Below are 22,827 nucleotides of genomic sequence, written 5' to 3' on the forward strand. Positions count from 1 at the left end.
GGTAAAAATTTCACAAAGAAAATGGCCAAATTAAAATTCTAAGAAGAGCTACCTACAAACCTATTTGGGGCAACAAAAGGATGCAGTTAATAAAATGTAAACAATTTAAAAGAAAATAACTATAATATAACCAGAAATAAGGACAATGGTTACACACTGTTGAGGACCTTCATTTGTTAAGTACTATGGAAAATATGGGATTCACATGAGAAGCATATATATTATATCAAGGTCATTTAAATCTATTCTAATAGACATTTAGTTATACAAGAACAAATCTCTCAAATTCTCTTACAGAAATTTTAATCTTTTACCTGTAATGGCCCCAAGATGGAGCTTGTTGTATACATAAAAAAGAGACGGAGGTAACTCAGAACATTAGCAAAGGCAAAAAGACCTTCTGCTACTAATGTAGGATGAAACGCGTCCCAATCCTTTCGGTCAGCTGAATCATGAAACTAGAGTTAAGAAGAAAACATGTCAAATGTAGGTCTCACTATTTTGTTAAATAAAGGTAAATATTGTTGAAAGTCAATCCAGAAAGTACAGCATATAACATGCATGAGTATATACATAAATATTTATATGAATGGATCATGAATCAGCCTTCAGAACAGTTCCATATATCCATCAAATATATTCTTTAACACTAGATAACAAAGGAAATAGAATTTTTAGTTAACTGAAAGCTTTTCTGAAAAATCTTTTATTCATTAAAATCCTGAAACACATTATAAAATCATAGATTTAGTTCTGTAAAGGACCGCAAAGGCCATTTAGAACAATGCCTCATTTTACAGATGAAGAAACTGAGATGTCAAGGAGAGTGATAACTTGTCCAAGGTTACATAGGTAGAGCCATGATTTAAACTTTGGCCTTTTGACATGACAGTCATGCCACTCTTTAATTTCCCTGCTAAATTCACATTTTCAAAAGGTTTTTCATTCCAGTTCCTCTAATGAACAGCCTAGTTTTAAATTCTACATGGGATGGGAAATACAAGAAAAAGATGAAAAGATTAGTGGAATTGAAGGCAAAATATCAAGATTATTTTTTATCTTAATTCCAGCTCTGTAGCTTGGCTATCTGGGTAACCCTTTGGCAGCTAACTATACCTCAGCTTAATTCCTCTGTGAAATGGAAAAGAAAATATTCATACTACATACCTTATTGAGTTATTTGGAAAGTCAAATAAAATGGTATAATAAAACATTTTGTAATTATAAACTACTATGCAATTACAATCTAATTTTAAACCAAATTTTTATCAATTGAATGAATCACTTAAAATAAACTAAATTTGTCATTTAAAAGAATCAAAGATCTGGAACTTGAAGGGTATTCACAAGTCATCTAATCCAATCCCCTCATATTACATAAAAGAAAACTAAGGTTTATGGAGGTTCAATGGTTTGCCCAAGGTCAAACAAGGATTAAGCACCAGAGAAGTTTGAGCTCAGATGGTCTGACTCCAAAAGCAGGGCTCTTTCCACTAGGCCACACTGATAGTTATCTTTTCTATAAAGCAGATAATCACTTCACATATATGTATATGTACATATATATATATACATATACACACATGTATATGTATATCCTGACTATATAATGAAGCTATATCCTGAGTCTAGAGTGATTCTAATCTAGAATAAATTTACAGATTTAAATGTTTCTTTAGGTCAAATGGTAGGACATACTTGCTGAATGTCAGAGGAAATAGGGTTCACTTATTAATTTTTTAAATAGTTAAAATCTCTGGTTCTTCCCTAGTTTACAATATTTCCCCAAAGAGTCAAGAATAGATTGAGTAGAGGAAGAACAGTGATTCAGTGATAATATTGTACATCTGCTTAGCTCCTCATGATTTCTTTCTAGGAAAGTAATGTGGTGTAATGGAAGGGTGTTGGCAAGAACAAGGTTCACATCCTGGCTCTGATCCAGTCACCTATGTGATACCATCAGGTAAAAGTTGATGTAAATTTCTTCTAAGGGTCTTTGCAATTCTAAATCTGTAAACCATAACACTGTGTATCATTAGCATTACACTTGGGAGAGTAGCAATTTTGATAAGGTTTTTCTCCATTTCCTCATTTGTGAAAGGAAGAGGTTAGACTAAATGCTCTTTGAGGTCACTTTAAAATCTAATGTTCTGAATCTATATTGAAAATGATTACTATCACCTTAAGGAGACAGGGAAATCACAGGATAAAGTGTTTAAAATTCTAGTGTAAAAACATTAGTCTAATGGATATTATCCCTATCTATCAAGCACATTCTTGAATAATGAGGCTAGAATTTTATCAAAATGGAACTAAATCTTTTACAGAATGGAATCTATTTTTTTTCTGTTTAGAACACATTTAAGCTACAAAACAAAATCACATTATATATGTGACATATGGAAAACCCACTATGTAATATTATATCCAAATAAAGGACTCCTGGTCTACTAATTTTCTGAGATAACACAAATATTTAACACTAATGATTCAGTTTTGAGTTACTTTGTTCTCTCCTTGTAAGCACGTTCAGCACCATATTAGGAATGTGAAACCATTAACCCCATAGTTTTTAAAGCTAGTGGTCAACTTAACAAATTTGATTACAGACAAATAAAAGATTTGAACTCCTGTTATGCTGGGGTTATAAATCTAGAGGTTTTTGGTGTTCCCCAATAAACTTTATTGTGTTCTTAATTGACATAGTGAATAATCACCTTGTTATGAGCAACAACTTTGAGGGCAAAGGTTGCCAAATAAAGGGAATTCATGACAAAACTGAGTTGATTACGAGATTCTTCTAAAAAGTCTTCCAATCCATCATACCAGAGTCTTTTAACATCTGACCACACCATTCCTAAAAGGGGTTGGGGGTGGTGGGGTGGGAAGAAACATCAAACAATGCATACTTAATTCTACTATATAAGAAGAAAAATACTTTAAAATAGAATAACTGAAATAATACACTCATGTCACTTCAGCCTTGTAAAAATAAAAGACTTTTTTATTTACCACTCTAGGGAAAATATATAGTAATCTATATTGGAGAATGAGGCAATGGTGGAAAAATAATTAAAAAAAGCTTGAAAGAATGGATTTTCATGCTTAAAAAAATCTAAATGTTACTAGTCAGAAATCCTTCCATAAATAAGCTGTATGCAAATATTTACAAGTACCCAAAATATTAATATAATAAAAGAAATCTGATGGCATATTCCTCTATTAGAATGCTTTTTAGGAGAATACAAAGTAACAAAAACCTGAGTTCTTAAACACATGAGAGGAAAACTATTTAAGACAAGTAAATCAAACTAGAAAATCTCTGATCAGGTGCATCTTAACTGTAAATTACCTTTATTTGATACAGAAAAAAGTTTCAAAATATTTGTGCATTTCTGACCATCAAAACATTTTTAATTAAAGGTTTATAGAAGTATAATCATACTACTGAAACCAGAATGGCCACTTTCTGAAAGTGTAAAACTTAACTGTCCAAAGGAGACATTTACTTTTGCTGCTTTCCTACTGAACTACTTTCCTTTAGATTTCTTTCAAACTTATCAAAATGTGAAGAACTTCTGTTTTATCTATCATTAATATCCTATGTCAGGATCTACATATAATTTTCAGATGAAAAAATTTAAATCTTTGCCCCTTTTTTTCCCCAAAAATATATCTCTCTCATGGAATCTTAAGGTTCTTGAAAACAACTAACTTAAAGATTATCAAGAGGTAAACAATTTTTCTCTGTATGTATGTTTTTAAAGAATTAAGATTTTATCAAATAAAATGTCTATTTTCTCAAGTAAAATACCTGTTAGGAAAAATTTTATCAGAGTACAAATGAACCTTAAAGAAAAAGTTTTTGAGTAAGAAACTTGGAATGCATACTTGATATAGGTCAATATGTTAACAAGTAGGGCAAAATATTGAAATACTTCTAAGGACTATCTGTTATAAAAGCACTGTTGCTTTTTTCCTGACAATAAAAACAACTTTAAAATATCTGAATTTTTAAAGTGAAAATGTGAAAATATATGTAATTCTTTTTGGATTTTGATTTCATTGTTATAAGGAATATTCAAAGAAAATTCCCTCCACATAATGCAGGCGGATACCAGGTTCTGAAACTTAGTGTTAGTGAGTTCTGGTCACAGAGAGCTTAAAGTGACTTGCCCAAGATCATGTAACCAATACATATCTCAGAAAAAAGTCTTGAACCCAGTCTTCCTGTTTCCAAGGTCAGGTCTCTACGGCTCCACACTGACTCTCAGATAGACATAATTGTAGTCTAACATAGGATATGCAGTCACAACATACCAAATTGCTATCTATCTAAAGTTATTTTTTTTTAATTGTAAGTAAAACAAACCAAGAAGCAAGAAAGGCTAATGTCATTATCATTGATTTTTATTTAAATCAATGGATTTTAAGATAACGGGCCTCCTTATTTTCATTCCAACTTTTGTTTCTGGCATCTTGTTAATAGAATACTCAGAGTTAGGAAATTGCCTCTATTGATATAGGTCAATAACTTTAGCAATTAACAGACTATCATAGTTTCCTGGAGCAATTATTAATTTAAATCACTTTCCTGTAAAGTTACCAAGCCAGTATTTATCAGATGCAGGTTTTGAATCTGAGTTGTTCTAATTCTAAGGACAGCCTTCTGCCACTACTCTACACTTCTTCTCTTGATTTTCCATAATCATAATTTTCTTAAATGTTCAATTTGCTATTACCATATGTCAAGAAAGTTCCCTTATTTTAATTTCTACACATCTGGAAAAATATAAATATGAAAGCATTTGTAAAATGACAAGCCCCTGTTCAATAAAATTTGATAAATTATCTTCACTTTAAATGAATTTCTCCATAGTAATTCTCTGTTATTGTGAATTACATCATTGTATTATCCAGATATTCCACCCAGGTCAAGTCAAACCATTCTAAATTGGCATGTCATCCAGCAATCATTAATTTGCTTCATATGTACAAATTAACAAATAGTTCTTTCTGCATAGTCTATTAGGGAAAATGAACCAAAAATCCTCAACTTGTTGAAAAGGTTAAGCTTTTTAAAATTGAATACTTTAAAAAAATTCTTTGTGAAAATTACATTACGATATGCAATAAAAATTATAATAGCTCTGTCAATGTCACTTGCATTTCTTTGCCTTCAAAATAATTTCATGTTTGAAAACATAAGAATTAAAAGCAATATAGTATGTAAACAAAAACCATGTTTAAATAGCAAAAGGAACATCAAATTAAAAAGGTTTTGTACAAACAAAATCAATGTAACTAAAATCAGAAGGGAAGCAACAAATTGGGAAACAATTTTCATAAAAACCTCTGACAAAGGTTTAATTACTCAAATTTACAAAGAGCTAAATCAATTGTACAAAAAGTCAAGCCATTCTCCAATTGATAAACGGGCAAGGGACATCAACAGGCAGTTTTCAGCAAAAGAAATCAAAACTATTAATAAGCACATGAAAAAGTGTTCTACATCTCTTATAATCAGAGAGATGCAAATCAAAACAACTCTGAGGTATCACCTCACACCTAGCAGATTGGCTAACATGACAGCTATGGAAAGTAATGAATGCTAGAGGGGATGTGGCAAAGTTGGGACATTAATGCATTGCTGGTAGAGTTGTGAATTGATCCAACCATTCTGGAGGACAATTTGGAACTATGCCCAAAGGGCAATAAAAAACTGTCTGCCCTTTGATCCAGCCATAGCACTGCTGGGTTTGTACTCCAAAGAGATAATAAGGAAAAAGACTTGTACAAGAATATTCGTAGCTGCACTCTTTGTGGTGGCCAAAAATTGGAAAATGAGGGGATGCCCTTCAATTGGGGAATGGCTGAACAAATTGTGGTATCTGTTGGTGATGGAATACTATTGTGCTCAAAGGAATAATGAATGTGAAGTCGAATGACCTCCAAGAAGTGATGCAGAGTGAGAGGAGCAGAACCAGGAAAACATTGTACACAGAGACTGATACACTGTGGTACAATTGAACATAATGGACTTCTCCATTAGTGTCAATGCAATGTCCCTGAACAATCTGCAGGGATCTAAAAAACACTATCCACAAGCAGAGGATAAACTGTGGGAGTAAAAACACCGAGGAAAAGCAACTGCTTGACTACAGGGGTTGAGGGGATATGACTGAGGAGAGACTCTAAATGAATACTCTAATGCAAATACCAACAACATGGAAATGGGTTCAAATCAAGAACACATGTGATACCCAGGGGAATCGCGTGTCGGTTATGGGAGAGGTGGTGGGAGGGGGGAGAGGAAAAGAAAATGATCTTTGTTTCCAATGAATAATGTTTGGCAATGACCAAATAAAATGTTTAAAATAAAATAAAATAAAATAAAAAATAAATAAATAAATAGCAAAAGGAAAACATCATATTTAAAGTCCAAAATGCCAATTTCAGTACTAATTTGTTAATGTTCAGAAATGTACAGATTGATTGTAATAAATTATGGTATAAAGAAACTTATTCTATCTCTTTTTTTCCTCAATATTGACTGAATATTAAAATTAAAAATTATGCCACTGACATTCTACATATCCATCTAGTTTTTTTTCTTTATCAAATTTGTTCAAAATGTAGATACTATAGGTAGTGGTAAATAGGTATTCCCTTTGAGTGGTGAGTGAAGATCAGGGGAAAGGGAAAAAAAAGTGAATTAGTATAATCTAAAAGTAAAATCCCATCATATGAGCTGAAAATAATCATATAAACCAATGATGTGTATTGCATTTATGTAATTAAACATATTACAAGTGATGTAATTTGTATATATCCTATCTCAGAAGAGGCATAATAAACTCAGGTATAGTTTACTGAGACAAAAAGCTGCTCTGTGATTGAAAGTAAATCTAATGATTTCTACTGTTTCAGTCAATATTTAGTATTTATAATTTTTTATTGAGTAGTCTCATTAAAATAAGCTTATTGAGAGCATATTAATGCAAATCACTAAATTCTGAATTGTATAAGTTGTCTGAAGGGTTGTAGGACGTTCATCTAGTAAACAGTGTTAAATACTAAAAGAAATGGCATAAATGTTCTTCGACATTTAAGTTACATCAAGTCTGTAAGACCTGCCAATTAAATGAAAATGAACAATGTGACCTAATGATATCTCATTCTTTTTTTATATACTTTAAAAAAATATTTTATAATAGTTTATTTGATCATTTCCAAGTATTATTCATTAAAGACAAAGATCATTTTCTTTTCCTCCCCCCCACCCCCGTAGCCAACGCATGATTCCACTTGGTATCACATGTGTTCTTGATTCGAACCTATTGCCATGTTGTTAATATTTGCATTAGAGTGTTCGTTTAGAGTCTCTCCTCTGTCATGTCCCCTCAGCCACTGTAGTCAGGCAGTTGCTTTTCCTCGGTGTTTCTACTCCCTCAGTTTGTCCTCTGCTTATGGATAGTGTTTTTTCTCCTAGATCCCTGCAGATTGTTCAGGGACATTACACTGCCACTAATGGAGAAGTCTATTATGTTCGATTATACCACAGTGTGTTTGTCTCTGTGTACAATGTTCTCCTGGTTCTGCTCCTCTCGCTCTGCATCACTTCCTGGAGGTCGTTCCATTCTCCATGGAATTCCTCCACTTTATTATTCCTTTTTGCACAATAATATTCCATCACCAACATATACCACAATTTGTTCAGCCATTCCCCAATTGATGGGCATCCCCTCGTTTTCTAATTTTTGGCCACCACAAAGAGCGCAGCTATGAATATTTTTGTACAAGTCTTTTTGTCCATTATCTCTTTAGGGTACAGACCCAGCCAGTGCTATGGCTGGATCACAGGGTAGACATTCTTTTATCGCCCTTTGGGCATAGTTCCAAATTGCCCTCCAGAATGGCTGGATCAGTTCACAACTCTACCAGCAATGAATTAATGTCCCTACTTTGCCACATCCCCTCCAGCATTCATTACTTTCCATAATTGTTATGTTAGCCAATCTGCTAGGTGTGAGGTGATACCTCAGAGTTGTTTTGATTTGCATCTCTCTGATTATAAGAGATTTAGAACACTTCTTCATGTGCTTATTAGTAGTTTTGATTTCTTTATCTGAGAACTGCCTATCCATGTCCCTTGCCCATTTATCAATTGGAGAATGGCTTGATTTTTTGTACAATTGATTTAGCTCTTTATAAATTTGAGTAATTAAACCTTTGTCAGAGGTTTCTATGAAGATTTTTTCCCAATTTGTTGTTTTCCTTCTTATTTTAGTTACATTGGTTTTGTTTGTACTAAAACTTTTTAATTTGATGTAGTCAAAATTATTTATTTTACATTTTGTGATTCTTTCTTTGTCTTGCTTGGTTTCAAAGTCTTTGCCCTCCCAAAGGTCTGACATGTATATTATTCTGTATTTACCCAATTTACTTATGGTTTCCTTCTTTGTGTTTAAGTCATTCACCCATTTTGAATTTATCTTGGTGTAGGGTGTGAGGTGTTGATCCAAACCTAATCTCTCCCACACTGTCTTCCAGTTTTCCCAGCAGTTTTTATCGAATACTGGATTTTTGTCCCAAAAGCTGGGATCTTTGGGTTTATCGTATACTATCTTGCTGAGGTCGCTTGCCCCCAGTCTATTCCACTGATCTTCCTTTCTGTCTCTTAGCCAGTACCAAATTGTTTTGATGATTGCTGTTTTGTAATATAGTTTAAGGTCTGGGACTGCAAGGCCCCCATCATATGTGGTTTTTTTTTTCATTATTTCCCCGGATATCCTTGATCTTTTGTTATTCCAGATGAATTTTGTTATGGTTTTTTTCTAAATCAGTAAAGAAATTTTTTGGGAGTTCCATGGGTATGGCACTAAATAGATAAATAAATTTGGGTAGGATGGTCATTTTTATTATATTGGCTCATCCTATCCATGAGCAGTTAATGTTTTTCCAATTGCTCAAGTCTAGTTTTAGTTGTGTGGAGAGTGTTTTGTAGTTGTGTTCATATAGTTCCTGTGTTTGTCTCGGGAGATAGATTCCTAGGTATTTTATTTTGTCTAAGGTGATTTTGAATGGGATTTCTCTTTCTAGTTCTTGCTGCTGAGCTGTGTTGGAGATATATAGAAAAGCTGATGACTTATGTGGGTTTATTTTGTATCCTGCAACTTTGCTAAAGTTGTTGATTATTTCAATTAGCTTTTTGGTTGAATCTCTAGGATTCTTTAAGTAGACCACCATGTCATCTACAAAGAGTGATAACTTGGGTCTCCTCCTTGCCTATTTTGATGCCTTCAATTTCTTTTTCTTCTCTAATTGCTACTGCTAGTGTTTCTAGTACAATGTCAAATAGTAGAGGTGATAATGGGCATCCTTGTTTCACTCCTGATCTTATTGGGAATGCATCTAGTTTATCCCCATTGCAGATGATATTAGCTGATGGTTTTAGATATATACTGTTTATTATTTTTAGGAATGACCCTTCTATTCCTATGCTTTCTAGTGTTTTTAATAGGAATGGGTGTTGTATTTTATCAAAGGCTTTTTCTGCATCTATTGAGATAATCATGTGGTTCTTGTTGGTTTGCTTGTTGATGTGGTCAATTAAGGATATCTCATTCTAAAGTTCAATTCAACAAGCATTTATTAAGTCCTATCATATTTAAGGCATTGTGCTAGGAAAAAAAAATTTTTTAAGACATAGCCACTCCCAGGCAACTTACATTCTACTGTGGATTATGTGGCTTTCAATTTGAATTTGAATTAATCTCAAGTAGTTTTATTGGCAAATTAGCTGAACATAGACAATGACAAATACTCCTTAGAGTTGTTAAATTCTAGGGTTACAAAAGGTTGATATAAAAGAATCTGCTATTGACATGATCATTAAGAATAACATAAGCATATTAATATTTTGTAGAGTATTATGAAGGAGAAAATGATAGACTTGACTAATCAAAAGTTTTCAATTTCTAATTATATTGTTCATAAATGTATCATCCATTAAAATGTAATCTACTTGTGAGCAGAAGTGATCTCCATTTATTTACTTGAATCCCCAGGACTTAGCACAGTGCTTTGCACATAGCACAAATGTGTTTAATAATTGCTTGTTCATCCATTTATTCATAAATGATTTCCACCATCATAGTATTATATTTCTGTTAATAAATGTATTTTTCTTTGTTTCAGAAACAAAAAATATCATAACAATAAGAGTGCAAAAATATAGAAAATAGGGAAAAACATTAGAAGGGACTATTTCACCTTTCTAACCAGATTTGTAACTTTCATTTTCAATTTAAAATATTCAGTTTGTATACTGAAAAACTCTTTCTAACTAAAAGTGACAATGTTAGGTATAAGTAGAAAGATGCTTAATTATTTTTAATTAATTTTCTTAAATTTTCTTAAATTTAAACAATGTTAATAGGAAACTGAAGCAACTTAATTCCTAAAAAAAGAGATAGGATGTTGATTCTCAAATCTATTTATCCAGCACTCCCCTCCCTTCTCTACTGATATCCAACCTCCCATCTCCAATTGCTTTTTATCTATCTCAAACTGGATTCCATGCAGATGTCTCAAATTCTGTATGTCTAAAACTGAACTTGCTGTTTTTCTTCCCAAAGCCTTCCCACTCTTTCAAACTTTCCTATTACTGTCAAGAGCGCCACTAACAATCCCAGTCTCCTAGGCTCACAACCTAAATGTCATCCTCTACTCACTCCTGCCCTCACCACCAATATCGTGTGTTGCCAAGGCTTATCAATTACACCTCTGTGACACCTCTTGACTAAGTCCTCTTCCCCTATCTAACACTGCTAACACTCTGAGCCTTTCATCACCTCGACTTGCTGATGTGTCTACCTGGGTCCCACTGCACTCCATCCTCTCTATTCAGCCACCCAAGTGATTTGTCTAAAATGTAGGTCTGATCTTGTCACTCTTGCTGCAGTGGTACCCTCTTACTTCCATTTGCAAAGTCCTTCATTACCTACCACTGTTACCCTCCCCTCCCCTTTCCAGTCTTTTCACACTTTATATTGTACTCTGTGTGTCACTGACCTTGCTTTTCCTCACACAAGACACTCTTATTCTCTGTGCTTGGAATGTTTTCCCTTATCTCTGCCCCTTGACTTCTTTCAAACTAAAATCTCACCTTCTAAAGGAAGCCTTTCCCAATTCCTAGGGCCTTCCCTCTTTTAATCATTTTCAATTTACCCTGAATATAGCTTGTTTATATAAAGTTGTTTGCATGTTGTCTCCCCATTAAATTATTAGTTCCTCAAGAACAGGAACTATCTTTTGCCCTTCCCTTGTACACAAAGCTCTTAGTACATGAAGATGAACTGAATGAAATAGAAGAATGCACTGTCCTCCCTTCTTTCAGAGATGAAGAACTATGGGTGTGGAATACTTCTTTACATGCTAGTTAAGTTGTTCAATTTTTTTCTCCTCTTTTTAATTCTTGGTTAACAAAAGATATCAATAAAAATTAAAAATTTTAAATACATCAAATATAAATTTTTACAAATAATACTAAATAAAAAGTAAGTATATAAAATCATATTTCCCAACTATAATACAATTCTAGAGTCAAGAAAGGATCAAGCATAAGTTTTGAAAGTAAAACAATGTTTTATATTGAGAAAGAAAACATTTCAAGATTTTCTTCCCAACATCAGGAAAAAGATAGAATATAAATACAAAATTCAACAAATCTAATTTTGAGTTTGACAAGAATAATTACCAGGAAGGTAGTACCTTTTTGCTGAAGTCCAAAAACAAACAAACAAAAAGCATCCCAGAACAAAAACCAAAAAAAAATAATCATTAATAGAGTGAAAAGGAAAATGTGACCCTCTAGATAATAAAAAATTTAAACAATTTCCCTTCCCCCAGTCTATGTTTATTATATTACTTATTTATAGGCATAAGTTTTTTTAAATGTAATTTTATTAGCTTGCTTTATACTTCTAAAGATCTGGAAATATTTAAGAGACTACTTTTGCCATCAGTAAAGGACCATAATGAAAAACTTTTTTTGTGCCATAGACTACTTTGGCAGATGTCTGATGACACCTATCAACCCCTTTTAAGAAGGTTTTTAAAAACACAAAAGAAAATACATAATTTTACAAAGGTAACCAATTACATTGAAATGTAAAGTTATCAAAATATCTTTTAAAATAAGTTAATGGACTTTACACTAATAATCCCTACATTAGAGTTTCTTTTACATAATTCTAAATTGAAGTATTATTACAATAAATTATTATGAAAAGAGAGTAAAGGAAGACATGACTGAAAAGGTTCATGAAAAATGTTTAGGCTCTTTAAAGCTTAAGATTCATTGGAAAAAAACAATATTTCAAGGGATCCATTATTTTATCAATTCTGACACTCTATTCATTGATGTAAATAGAAATTCTTCCTCTTGAATTTATCATCCTGCAATTCAAATAGCTTTCAAGCAACATCTAACTTTAAAACTCAAAACTTTTAACAATGATAAAACTCTTAATAGGACTGTAATATTACCTAGGGGAAAAATGTACATTTACTTTAAATATTACATCAAACTTGAAATTATTAGAAGGAAATCCTATAATTCATATGTAACACTTTATTCAAGATAAAAAAAGAATCCTGCCTCTTCATCTATCAAATATGAAGACAAAAAGACAGATTAGTTATTGGTCCTTTTGAGGTTGTAATCAATAGTTCCATAAATGTCCAATTTACTCTTTCTTAGGATTAGAATTCACATATTTTACAAACAGCAAAGAAGATTAATAAGCTAAATCAAGACTGAACTTTCCAAATCAGTTGGGCACTTACCAATTAGCCATATAATAAGAAGATAGTCTATCCTTTCAAGGGCTGGCCCCATGGTATTTTTCTTATCCTCATTGTAGACCAAAGAGTATAAGTTAAGCAACAACAAGAATGTAAAATATGAAGCTCCGTGAATAATAAACTTCATAAAAGGAGTGTGGATTATTCGACCAACTTGAGATTTGGGAGCTATCAAATAACAGAGTGACAAAACTGGCCAAAAGATGCCAACTGTCAGAACTGTCAATATCTTCTTACAGGTGTGTTTACGCCGGTAACCTGCCATCTGTCCAAACCAAACTGTATTGAGGAACTGCTGACAGTTAGACTGAGAGACAAACTGAAAAAAAAGACACAAAAATTAAAGTAAAGGATCTGAATTCTGTCTGAAAAACACATTATTCAAGTTGATATTCAAAGTTTTAAGATTACAAATCAATATTATAAAAATTTCTCAGAAAGAGAATCCTTATTTTTTACCACAGCAAAAGAAAAAAAGTCTTCTCAAAAAATTTCATAGCATTTATTTGTTATGCAAAATGTAGTTACCCTGTATTGTTTTATAAAATATAGAGTCATCAATGTGATCTGTTGAGAAAAACAATAAACATTCGCTACCTCCTGAAGACAGTAATAAGTATCTAAGTTAAAATGAATGAATACCACTTAAAAGAAATTCGAACTCAAATCCTAAATCTGATATCTAACAATGTAAGCAAGGCATTCTTATTTTTAAATTTTGAGCTAATATATGCACACTGAAAAAAATTAAACCCAGATTTAATGAAACATGAAAAAGAAAAAGATTGAAAAACATTGTCATTAACTAAAGATAAAAGACAGACTAGTTTTCTCTATTAATTGCTCCAGAGTTTGGAATAAGCAGGCTTTTTCAATACATTAAGCTTTCAAAGTATAATATGGCTTAAGCAGATTGATAACTCTAGATGCATTAACATAAATCCAAGTCTAAATACACAAAGTAAAAGGGAACACTGAAATTATTCAGATAATCTTACACATTGAGCAGATATATTCTGACAAAATATAATTTAAATATTATTCTTCATGACCTTTATTTCTACAAGTATTTTATACTATAGAAAAACAAATTCATTTTTTAGGAAAAGTAAACTAATCAATAAGATTAACATGAAATTATGCAAAGGACATCATATGAACAAATATATCATATCATTCATCACAAGTGCTACTCAGTCACTTTATTCTGGCATTTTTTGTGGCCAAAATGAATTACTTTCTTTCCTTAAAAACAAACTGTCTAAGAAATATGTTCTCTCTCCCAATAAACTTTTCAGTTTAAAGAATTAGGTTAACAGTTTCTCCTTTCCTCACAAAAGGAACTACAAGTTTGGATGTTCCCCTATTCTTCTCTGCTCTGTCCAGTCTATAATTGTGAAAATTAAGCTTGTTAAGCAAAAAGCTAAAAAAACAAGAACAAAAAAAGTCACAACATATTTTTCCTTTTTGCTTAACTCCAAAAGTTTTAATTAATTTCAATAAAACTAGATCACTTAATTTATTTTTAATTATGTTATTTAATTATACAACTTCAACCAGATCTACAACCAAACTTTTAAAGCACTTCACAACATATACTATTTGAAAGGATGAGATCTTGTAAGTCATTCTCTGTAATCTTTTAAAGTAATTCCTTCCTTTTAAGAAAAATGTACTTTTTATCTAGTAAAATTATTCCTGGGGCAACAAGGTGATGCAGTGGATAGAGTGTTGGACCTGATTCAGGAAGATGAATCTTTCAGGACAAATTTGGCCTCAGACTCTTGCTAGCAGGGTAACTCTGGGCAAATTGCTTAACTCTGTTGACCTCAGTTTCCCCATATGTAAATTATCAAGAGAAGAAATTGGCAAACCACTACAGTATCTCTGCCAAGAAAATCTCAAATGCAGTCATGAAAAGTTGAACATGACTGAAGACTGTACAACAACAAATTGCTCCTGATTCTTGTTTCCTCTTGTTTACTTCATTGGAAACATTTGGTCATCCTCTTCTATGATCCATTTAGAGAATCAAGAAAACAACAAAATAATATATATTAACTCACAACCTCCTATTCTTTAGGCAACTGAGTCCAGTTTTCAAACCCAACCTTTCAATGCATCTCTGTATTTCACTCTTGGTTGTGGAATACATTGTAATCAAAGTTTGTAATGTTATATAACGCATGTATTAAAGTGAAGCAGCCAGGTGGCTCAGTGGATAGAGAGCCAGGCCTCAAGGTGGAAAACCCTAGGTTCAGATCTGATCTCAGTTACTTCCTTATGTATGTGTGACTCTGGGCAAGTCACTTAACCCCAATTGCCCAGCCCTTACCAAAGCTCTTTTGCCTTGGAACCAATACTCAATAATGGTTCTAAGACAGAAAGTAAGGGTATTTTTTAAAAGCATCAAAGTTTCTACATTTTGTACTTCTATTGATATATTCTAATAGTGTCTTTCCTGCTTTTATAGCAGGAAAGACTGCTGAGAACCACTCTTAGAAGTTTAAATTTTTATAATTTTTATGATAATTTTTACTCTGATTTGAGAGCAGGGCAGATTAATATTTGTCTTTCAAAGTTAAGAGACCTACCATTTTAGATTCTAGGCTTAGGATACTACTTTAACTTCTTTTGAATGTATAAGGATAGTCTTAATCATCTTTAACTATAAAAAAAGTAAAATATAAATTTCTATTCAGAACTAAAGCAAATACTTCAGTATCACAAACACAATATTAAACTTAAAGAAATATATTGATAATTTGGAGTGAGCACTTATTTGCACAATTACAACCTTAACTTTTAAAACTACTTCTGAATATTGCTGACATATTATTAACTTATTACACAACTAATTACTTGTAACTATTAATTCTCATCTTTTAGTCAGTTTTTTCACCATAGATGTGATACCTTTACCTTAGATTTCTTGAACTTCATTCTTTATTTTTGATTTAATGTTTCAAGTAATGACATTTTAGGGCCACGGTAAGTCAAATGTAAATAGTAAAAATACAAAAAGGCACACAATGACAGTCGGAAAGAATGCTGAGAACCACTCTTATTAGTTCTTGAACTTTTTATAATTTAACTCTTGGTACTATCAATATTTCACCTTCATCCAATGCCTATACAATTACACTTATTTTCTCCACAAAAGATAATAAATTATATCTAATTCCAAATGATATTTTCACTATAAATAAAATTAGACTAAATGAAGAAGACTTTACGGTCATATAATTGATAGTTGTAGAAAATATAAAATCTAATTTTATTCTCTAAGTCAAATGGAAAACATTTATTAACTCAGTAAAAAATAAAACCTTTAAGGTTCTTTACAGATAAGTAATTTTCCAAACTTAAATCAAAACCATATACAAGATTCTTTGACAGATGAGACTAGAGAGATAATATAAGACATCAAGGGAAATATTAAACAGAGAAATATGTTTTCAACAAAGATATCAGCCAAGTCCTGGAAAATGTTCTGCATCAAATCTTAAGAAAACAAATATTCCCTACAAATAGTAAAGTTCTACATATGCTTCTATAGTGAGACAGAAAATTAATTGAATCAAGTGCTAGAAAACAACCAAGCCCTCTTGGTGAAAAGCATGGCAATCTGAAAGAAACTAAGAGAAAGAAATGAAAAATCAAGTGAATGAAAAATATATTTTGCCTAACATGTCAAGAAGCTGGACAAGGAGCTTAAGTTAGCAAACTGGTATATGTAAGTGTGAAGATGGAATTAACTCTCCCCTGCCCACTTATAGATTTAATTACCAGAAGCATATACACCCCCACATTTCATTAAGTGAAGGGAGGTTGCAACCCACGTGCTAAAGTGGGTGACGACTCAGAAATGACTGACTGCTCCATGGGCTGTCCTAAGAAAATTCTAAAATTGTGACTGGTTCCCATAAAGTGGAAGAAAGGCACAGGAAGTGACACAAAGAAGGGTCTTTAAAAGTAGTTGTGACTTCCTGTGACCAGCTTTTTCTCCTTCAAACTTGGCCTTGGAGGAGCTCTAGCTTAGGACCTCAGTCTGCTTCTGGTAAGACTGCTATTGGATCTTCTCTTTGGACTACTTCATGGGTGAGTGAAAGGGCTGACTCCTTTCCTGGCTCCTTGAGGGACTAGCTTCCAAAGAGACCCCCTGTCTTGGAGGAGGCATTATGGCTGGAACCCTTGCTTTATTCACCACTAGAACCTCCGACTTATGGTTCTCTGGGGGAGGATTAATGAGTCCTGCCTGATTCGAACCAGGTCAGAGTAATTATCTAGTGTGATGGGATAGATACCTTCTCTACCCTCTCTCTCATTTCTCTACTTCTATTCTTTACCTCTATTTTGTAAATAAAACTACTATAAAGTCATTTTGACCTGAGATATATTAATTTCGATGACCACTGTGATAAAGGATGAAAAGGTATGCAATTTGCAAAACTGTGCAAAAACTGAAAAATGCAAACCTAGGTATGCTTGACAGTGGAATGTGACCAAGGGTCACATGGGAGCCTGAGCTTCAGGATCTGGGAAGATTCCATTTTGGCCCAACTGACTTTCTTCTGGTCTCCTGAGGAAGTTGAGAGGAAGGCATGAAGAGGATTTCCCTGTGTTCAAACTGAGTTCCTGTATCTGGCTGCTGGCAGCATTAGTCCTACTTGGACATCAGGACTTGCTTGGACATCTAACAACAGATCCTGACTCTAACTGTTTTTGGACTCATGCTGTGTGAGATTTGGGTATTTGGTTAATTTTTTTAGTTTAGTGACCTAGTTAATATAGTTTAGTTAGTTTTTAAATAAGAATAAGCATAAGCAAATCCCTAAGTCTTTATTCCTTTCCCTTCCTAAACAATAAAGCAGATTTTTATATTTTTTTCTCTTGTGTTTCCTTTACCCAAAATTCCTACCTTAACACCACATTTCTCTTATATTTAGTCCAACCTTAATTTTTAACTCTTACATAAGTAAGCTGCAACACATTACCATTGAATATTTGCATGAGAAGTGGCATAAAAGACATTATTTAGGACATGCAAAAACAAGGTGGGCTGATCATATAAAAGGAATGACAATAGTTACATTGCTAATCCTCCAAATGTTAAAAGAATAAGAGAAAGACTTCCAGAAAGTATTCTACTAATGAAACTAGGGATCCTTCCAAGTTCAACATAAGGTGCTTAGTGCCCACAGAATCAAAATTTAATGGCCTTCTAAAAACTCTCTAACACCACAGACAACCTCTGATTGTAAAACCAGAGAATATTTCAAAATATAATACTTTCTTTAAAAAAATTTATAATAACAAAAAATAGTAAGGCAACTTTTTAACAAGGAAGAAAGAAAGTCAACCTCTATGAAGGCTATACAAAAAAAGAAATGTCATAAAAATGTTTTTCTTCATGTTACAAACATTACCATTGTGAAGAGTGAATCAAACTTTCTTTGTCTATCAATCAGCAATTTTTAAGTTAACCAAAAACTTAAACATCTCTACTTAACACTAAGTAAGAGAGTTTTCAAGTTACTTACTAGAGTGGGTGACAACTTCAGAGGCCACTGACCAACCCCTGGGCAGTGCTAAGCAAGTTGAAAGACTCAAATTGATTCCCATAAAGCAGAGGAAGGGACAGGAAGGGACATGGAAAAAGGACTATAAAAAGTCCTGAACTTCCTGTCTAAGGAACTTTTCCTGGTGACTTGGCTTTTGGAAGTGGTTTTGGACTTGACCTTCCACTTGGACTCTGACTTTGGCTCTTGGACTGCTTTTTGTAGGGCTGCTCCTGGATCTTCTCCTTTGGACTTCGTCTTGGGTGAGGAAGTAGCTGGCCTTCCTTTCCTGGCTTCTGGAGAGATTAGTTCTGGAGAGGCCTTCCTTTCCTGGAAAAGACTGTATTGGTGGAACCCTTGCATAAGAAACAACTAGGTCCTTTGGCTGAGGGTTACTGAGCCCTACCAGAGCTGAACCGGATACTGGAGCAACATTTAGTGTGATAGGCTGGACATTTTCTCTACCCTTTTCTTACATTTCTCTACTTTCACTCTTTCTACCTCTTTGTAAATAAAAGCTACTAAAGGTCATTTTGACTTGAATCATAATATTTTAAATCAGCAACCACAATATTACTTTAGAACATTTGTATTTAACAAAAAAACCCTAAACTTAATTTCTTATACCACCTAAAAAAAGACAAATGCAGTATTTCCAGTTTTTGGAGGTTACTTCAATATAGGCATTTTGTATTCTGATTTAACATGGCTTTGGGGTCCAAAATTACTTTTAATTATAGGCAGCTGATTTGAATAACTTTTCTTAATCGTATATAAAATGTGAATTAATATACTAGTTATTATGTATGCCCATGTTGAATCCTATTATAAGATCTGTAAGATAGTCAACTGTTTTCATTGTAATATTTTTATATTGAATAAAGTGCTCTAAATCAGATTTCCAATTTGTGAGGAGAAACAAAGCAGAACTGACAAGAACTTTATCTGAATTATAGAAGTTTTAAAAGTATTTGGGTCATAGTAAGAAAAGAAAAAGGAAGTCTCATTCCTACTCCTGAATACACACATAATATTATTTTAATGAATGATTTAGAACTGTTGGTGAACTTTTTCCCTAACTTGATTAAATTACACAAAGCAGGAGGTTGAAAAGGATTTCTGGGAAATTTTCTATACAATTAAAGATCTATAAAGAGAATAAGTCTCAGACTCAATTCAGCTATAATGCAATCTTATTCTCATTTTTCAAGAAAATAGTAAATAAGATTTATAAACAAAGGTGATACTTTTTTCCTATTTAAATGAAATATTTCAATAAATAAGGCATAATATTCCCAGATCATTGCTATAATTGCTATAATAATAAACTGCATTGCTATAATAATAAACTTGAAGAGTAAAGTTTAATGCACAGATCTTTTCAATATGACACTATAGGATTTAAGTGTATTTAGCAGAAACATTAAGACAGTACTAGATAAATCCACTGCATCACAGAATATCACATACCTCCTTTTGGTTATATTTAATAGCAAGTTTTAGACGACTTAAATTCATTCTTTCTTCCAGCAATCCCCGTTTATCCAAAGGTTCATCACTAGATGTATGGTTTAGGATGACTTCCAGCTCACGTGAATTCCGTGCCTGTGCAAGCAAATCTTTGGCAAACATTTTACATTGCTGAGCTAATTCTTCATAATCATTCCTACAAAATACAATAGTTTGCATAAGAATAACTACCTTAAAATGATTATTACCTTCAAATATACCTTAAACTTAAAATAGAACCATAATCCTCATTATTCTTTAGGTCAAATATGCTGCATTATACTGTGCTAAAGAAGATATTGGGAAATATCTTCAACATATTATTTTTTCACACTAATTAGCTACACAAAAGTTAAGTTAGTTGAAGACTGTGGCAGTCAAACAACTATATTGAAGCATTGCTTTTATGAAGCATTAGAAAAACCATTTTTCATATTCATAGACCATTTTGCACATCTTCCCCATTTATTATCAACTTGTAAAAAACTCAGACCAACAAGGTGACCAATAGTGAGGTTTTAATTCAGGGCTGAGAAACTGAAATTTGGGACAACACACTGTCTTACTCAGACAAGGATGTTCAGGGAAGGAAGGGACAAAGGGGATTCTTATAGGATTCAGTCATGGGAAACAGGAAGGAAGTGAGGCTGGGGTACACAGAATAGTCAAACTGTAAGAGGGAGTGTTGCAGAGGTGTTCTTGCAATTATCTCTGTCCAGGAACAAGGGTATTTAGAAACTGCTATGGTATGCAGAAGTCTTCTTGGAATCAGTTAGAAACTTCTGGTCAGAGCTGATATTGTCAAGGATTGACCTTGGGATAGGGTCGGGACACAGTTAGAAGACTGCTTGTCAGGACAAGGTAGGGGCCCAGATATTCCAAGGGGATGACATTACATGATTGATTTTCCTAGTAAGCTTGTTAAATTCATGTGGCACAGGATTTATTCTAATACCTAAATATTAATGGTCCAAGAAGTTGAAATATGTAAAAGGCCCATCACTTTGCTCATCTATATTTATTGTTAATTTTAAAATTATCTAAAATAATCATTTAATAATACAAAATGATTTTTAAAAATAATCTTATACTAGTCCTTTTTTTACACAAGATGTATTCATCTTCATGCTCTCTGGTGTAGTGGACAGAATTCTGGCTGTAGAATAAGAGAACTAGGCTCAAATTCTTCCTCTGATACTGAATATTTCTGTAACCTTGGAGAAGTCAATTAACTTGTCTGTAGCTCATTTTCTTCACCTATAAATTTAGACTGTTAGGCCAGAAGAATAATACTAAATATTAAAACATTGTACTTAGTATTTAACTAGACATTTCCAGTTAATTTACTTAATATTTACGTTGTTTCTAAAGTTTTTAAATAATATTTTAAAGTGATCATTTGGGGGGAAAACAACTTAGCAATAAGTCTAGTAAAATATCCATCCTCATATTCCCATTAATTTAGTCTTAAGACTTATTTAGGCAAAATTTATAGAATAAGTATAGTGCCATGTATATTGTAAACATTCAATAAGTGTGTACTGTAAAAAAATAGATATATAAAATATGTACTTCCAGTAAATGCATTGTAAAAATCCTTAGTTTGATTCAATTTATGTTTACTTCTTAGAACAAATTTCACAAGTAACTTTGTGAATACAATAAAATTAATTTGAATTCTTTAAAATATTAAGAATGGGGCTTAAAAAGAAATATCAGTCCAAGAACTGAAATCAAAGTTAATGTTCAATCATTTTTCATTCATGTGTGACTTGTCATAAACCTTTTGGGGTTTTCTTGGCAAAGATACTAGAATGGTAGGTATTACATTCTATTTCCTCTTAATTCATTTTACCAATGAGGAAACTGAGGCAAGCAGGGTTAAATGACTTGCCTAGCCTCACACAGCTAGTAAGTGTCTGAGGTCAGCTTTGAACTTAGGAAGATGAGTCTTCCTGACTCTTGGCCTGGCATCTGGCAAACTTCATATTATCATTTTTCTTCCTCCACTTAGTCTACTATTTTTAGCCAAACACAAAAGTCACCTCTAGTTAAGGGTTTTGTTTTTGTTTTTGTTTTTTTGTAACATGAGGGGAAAAGAAGAAGAGGAAGGGGCAGAAAGGCCTTCAAAAGTCTTGTGCTCTCTAGGAACTAAGCCTCAAAAACCATGGAGAAACTTTCTTTTCTTTACAAGCTATCAGTTTTTCCTGTTACTATTAATTTGAACACTAAAAAAAAACAAGAGAGATATAGACTTTAGGCACAAGCAATATAGCATATATGCTCAGGAGACTTAACATTCCTCTGGGGATAATCAGGATTATTAACAGGTCCAGCAGAAAGCCAAACCAGCTGAAAGGGAAGGGGAGAAGTGTAGCTAGCAGAGGGAAAAGAGATTTGGTCCCTATATATTGTCAAGTCTGGGCATCAAAAAAGTGATAAGGTTAAATTAGATAAAAGCCAGATATTCACTAAGATAATAGAAAAGAGACCAGACAGAAACATGGGACCCAACACTGGGAGTATGAAATGCAAAATTCAAAGAAATGCAAATGCAAAGAAAGGAGAATGTTTGGGATAGCAGGAAAGGGATCTGCATAGCATTGTCTTCTACACAGAAACTAAGTGTGTGGACTCTCCAAGCCCCTTTTTCCCTCAGCTGAAGCAAGACCTCAAATCAGAATATAAAATGAAATTACCGCAAGGGTTTATGCAGATTAATACTACAGTTGATATTCATTTGGTGCTCTCTCCCTCCCTTCCTCTCTCTTGCTCTCTCTCATAAAACTCTTACCCCTCCCCCTTCTTAAAGTTAATACTCTTTATTGGTTCTAAGGCAAAAGAGCACTAAAGGCTAACTGGGGCTAAGTGACTTCCCCAGGGTCAA

At 33.0% G+C, this 22,827-nt stretch overlaps 1 protein-coding gene across 5 annotated transcripts in view; it reads right to left on the reverse strand.

Moving 5' to 3' along the window:
- The window catches only part of TRPC1 (transient receptor potential cation channel subfamily C member 1), a 75,472-nt gene that overhangs the window by 16,332 nt on the left and 36,313 nt on the right, over positions 1-22,827 (reverse strand). For 3 of the 5 annotated variants that reach the window (XM_056807855.1, XM_056807854.1, XM_016425252.2), the window contains 4 exons: positions 19,902-20,097; positions 12,853-13,189; positions 2,718-2,857; positions 315-458 (listed from right to left, as the gene is read on the reverse strand). In XM_056807855.1, coding sequence (XP_056663833.1) covers positions 315-458; positions 2,718-2,857; positions 12,853-13,189; positions 19,902-20,097 — 817 coding nt within the window. Of the gene's footprint in view, positions 1-314; positions 459-2,717; positions 2,858-12,852; positions 13,190-18,413; positions 18,553-19,901; positions 20,098-22,827 lie in introns of those variants that run through there. The other 2 variants (XM_056807856.1, XM_056807857.1) reach the window with 2 other exon arrangements.

This window comes from Monodelphis domestica, chromosome 8 (genome assembly GCF_027887165.1).
Source record: "Monodelphis domestica isolate mMonDom1 chromosome 8, mMonDom1.pri, whole genome shotgun sequence".
Taxonomy (NCBI): domain Eukaryota; kingdom Metazoa; phylum Chordata; class Mammalia; order Didelphimorphia; family Didelphidae; genus Monodelphis; species Monodelphis domestica.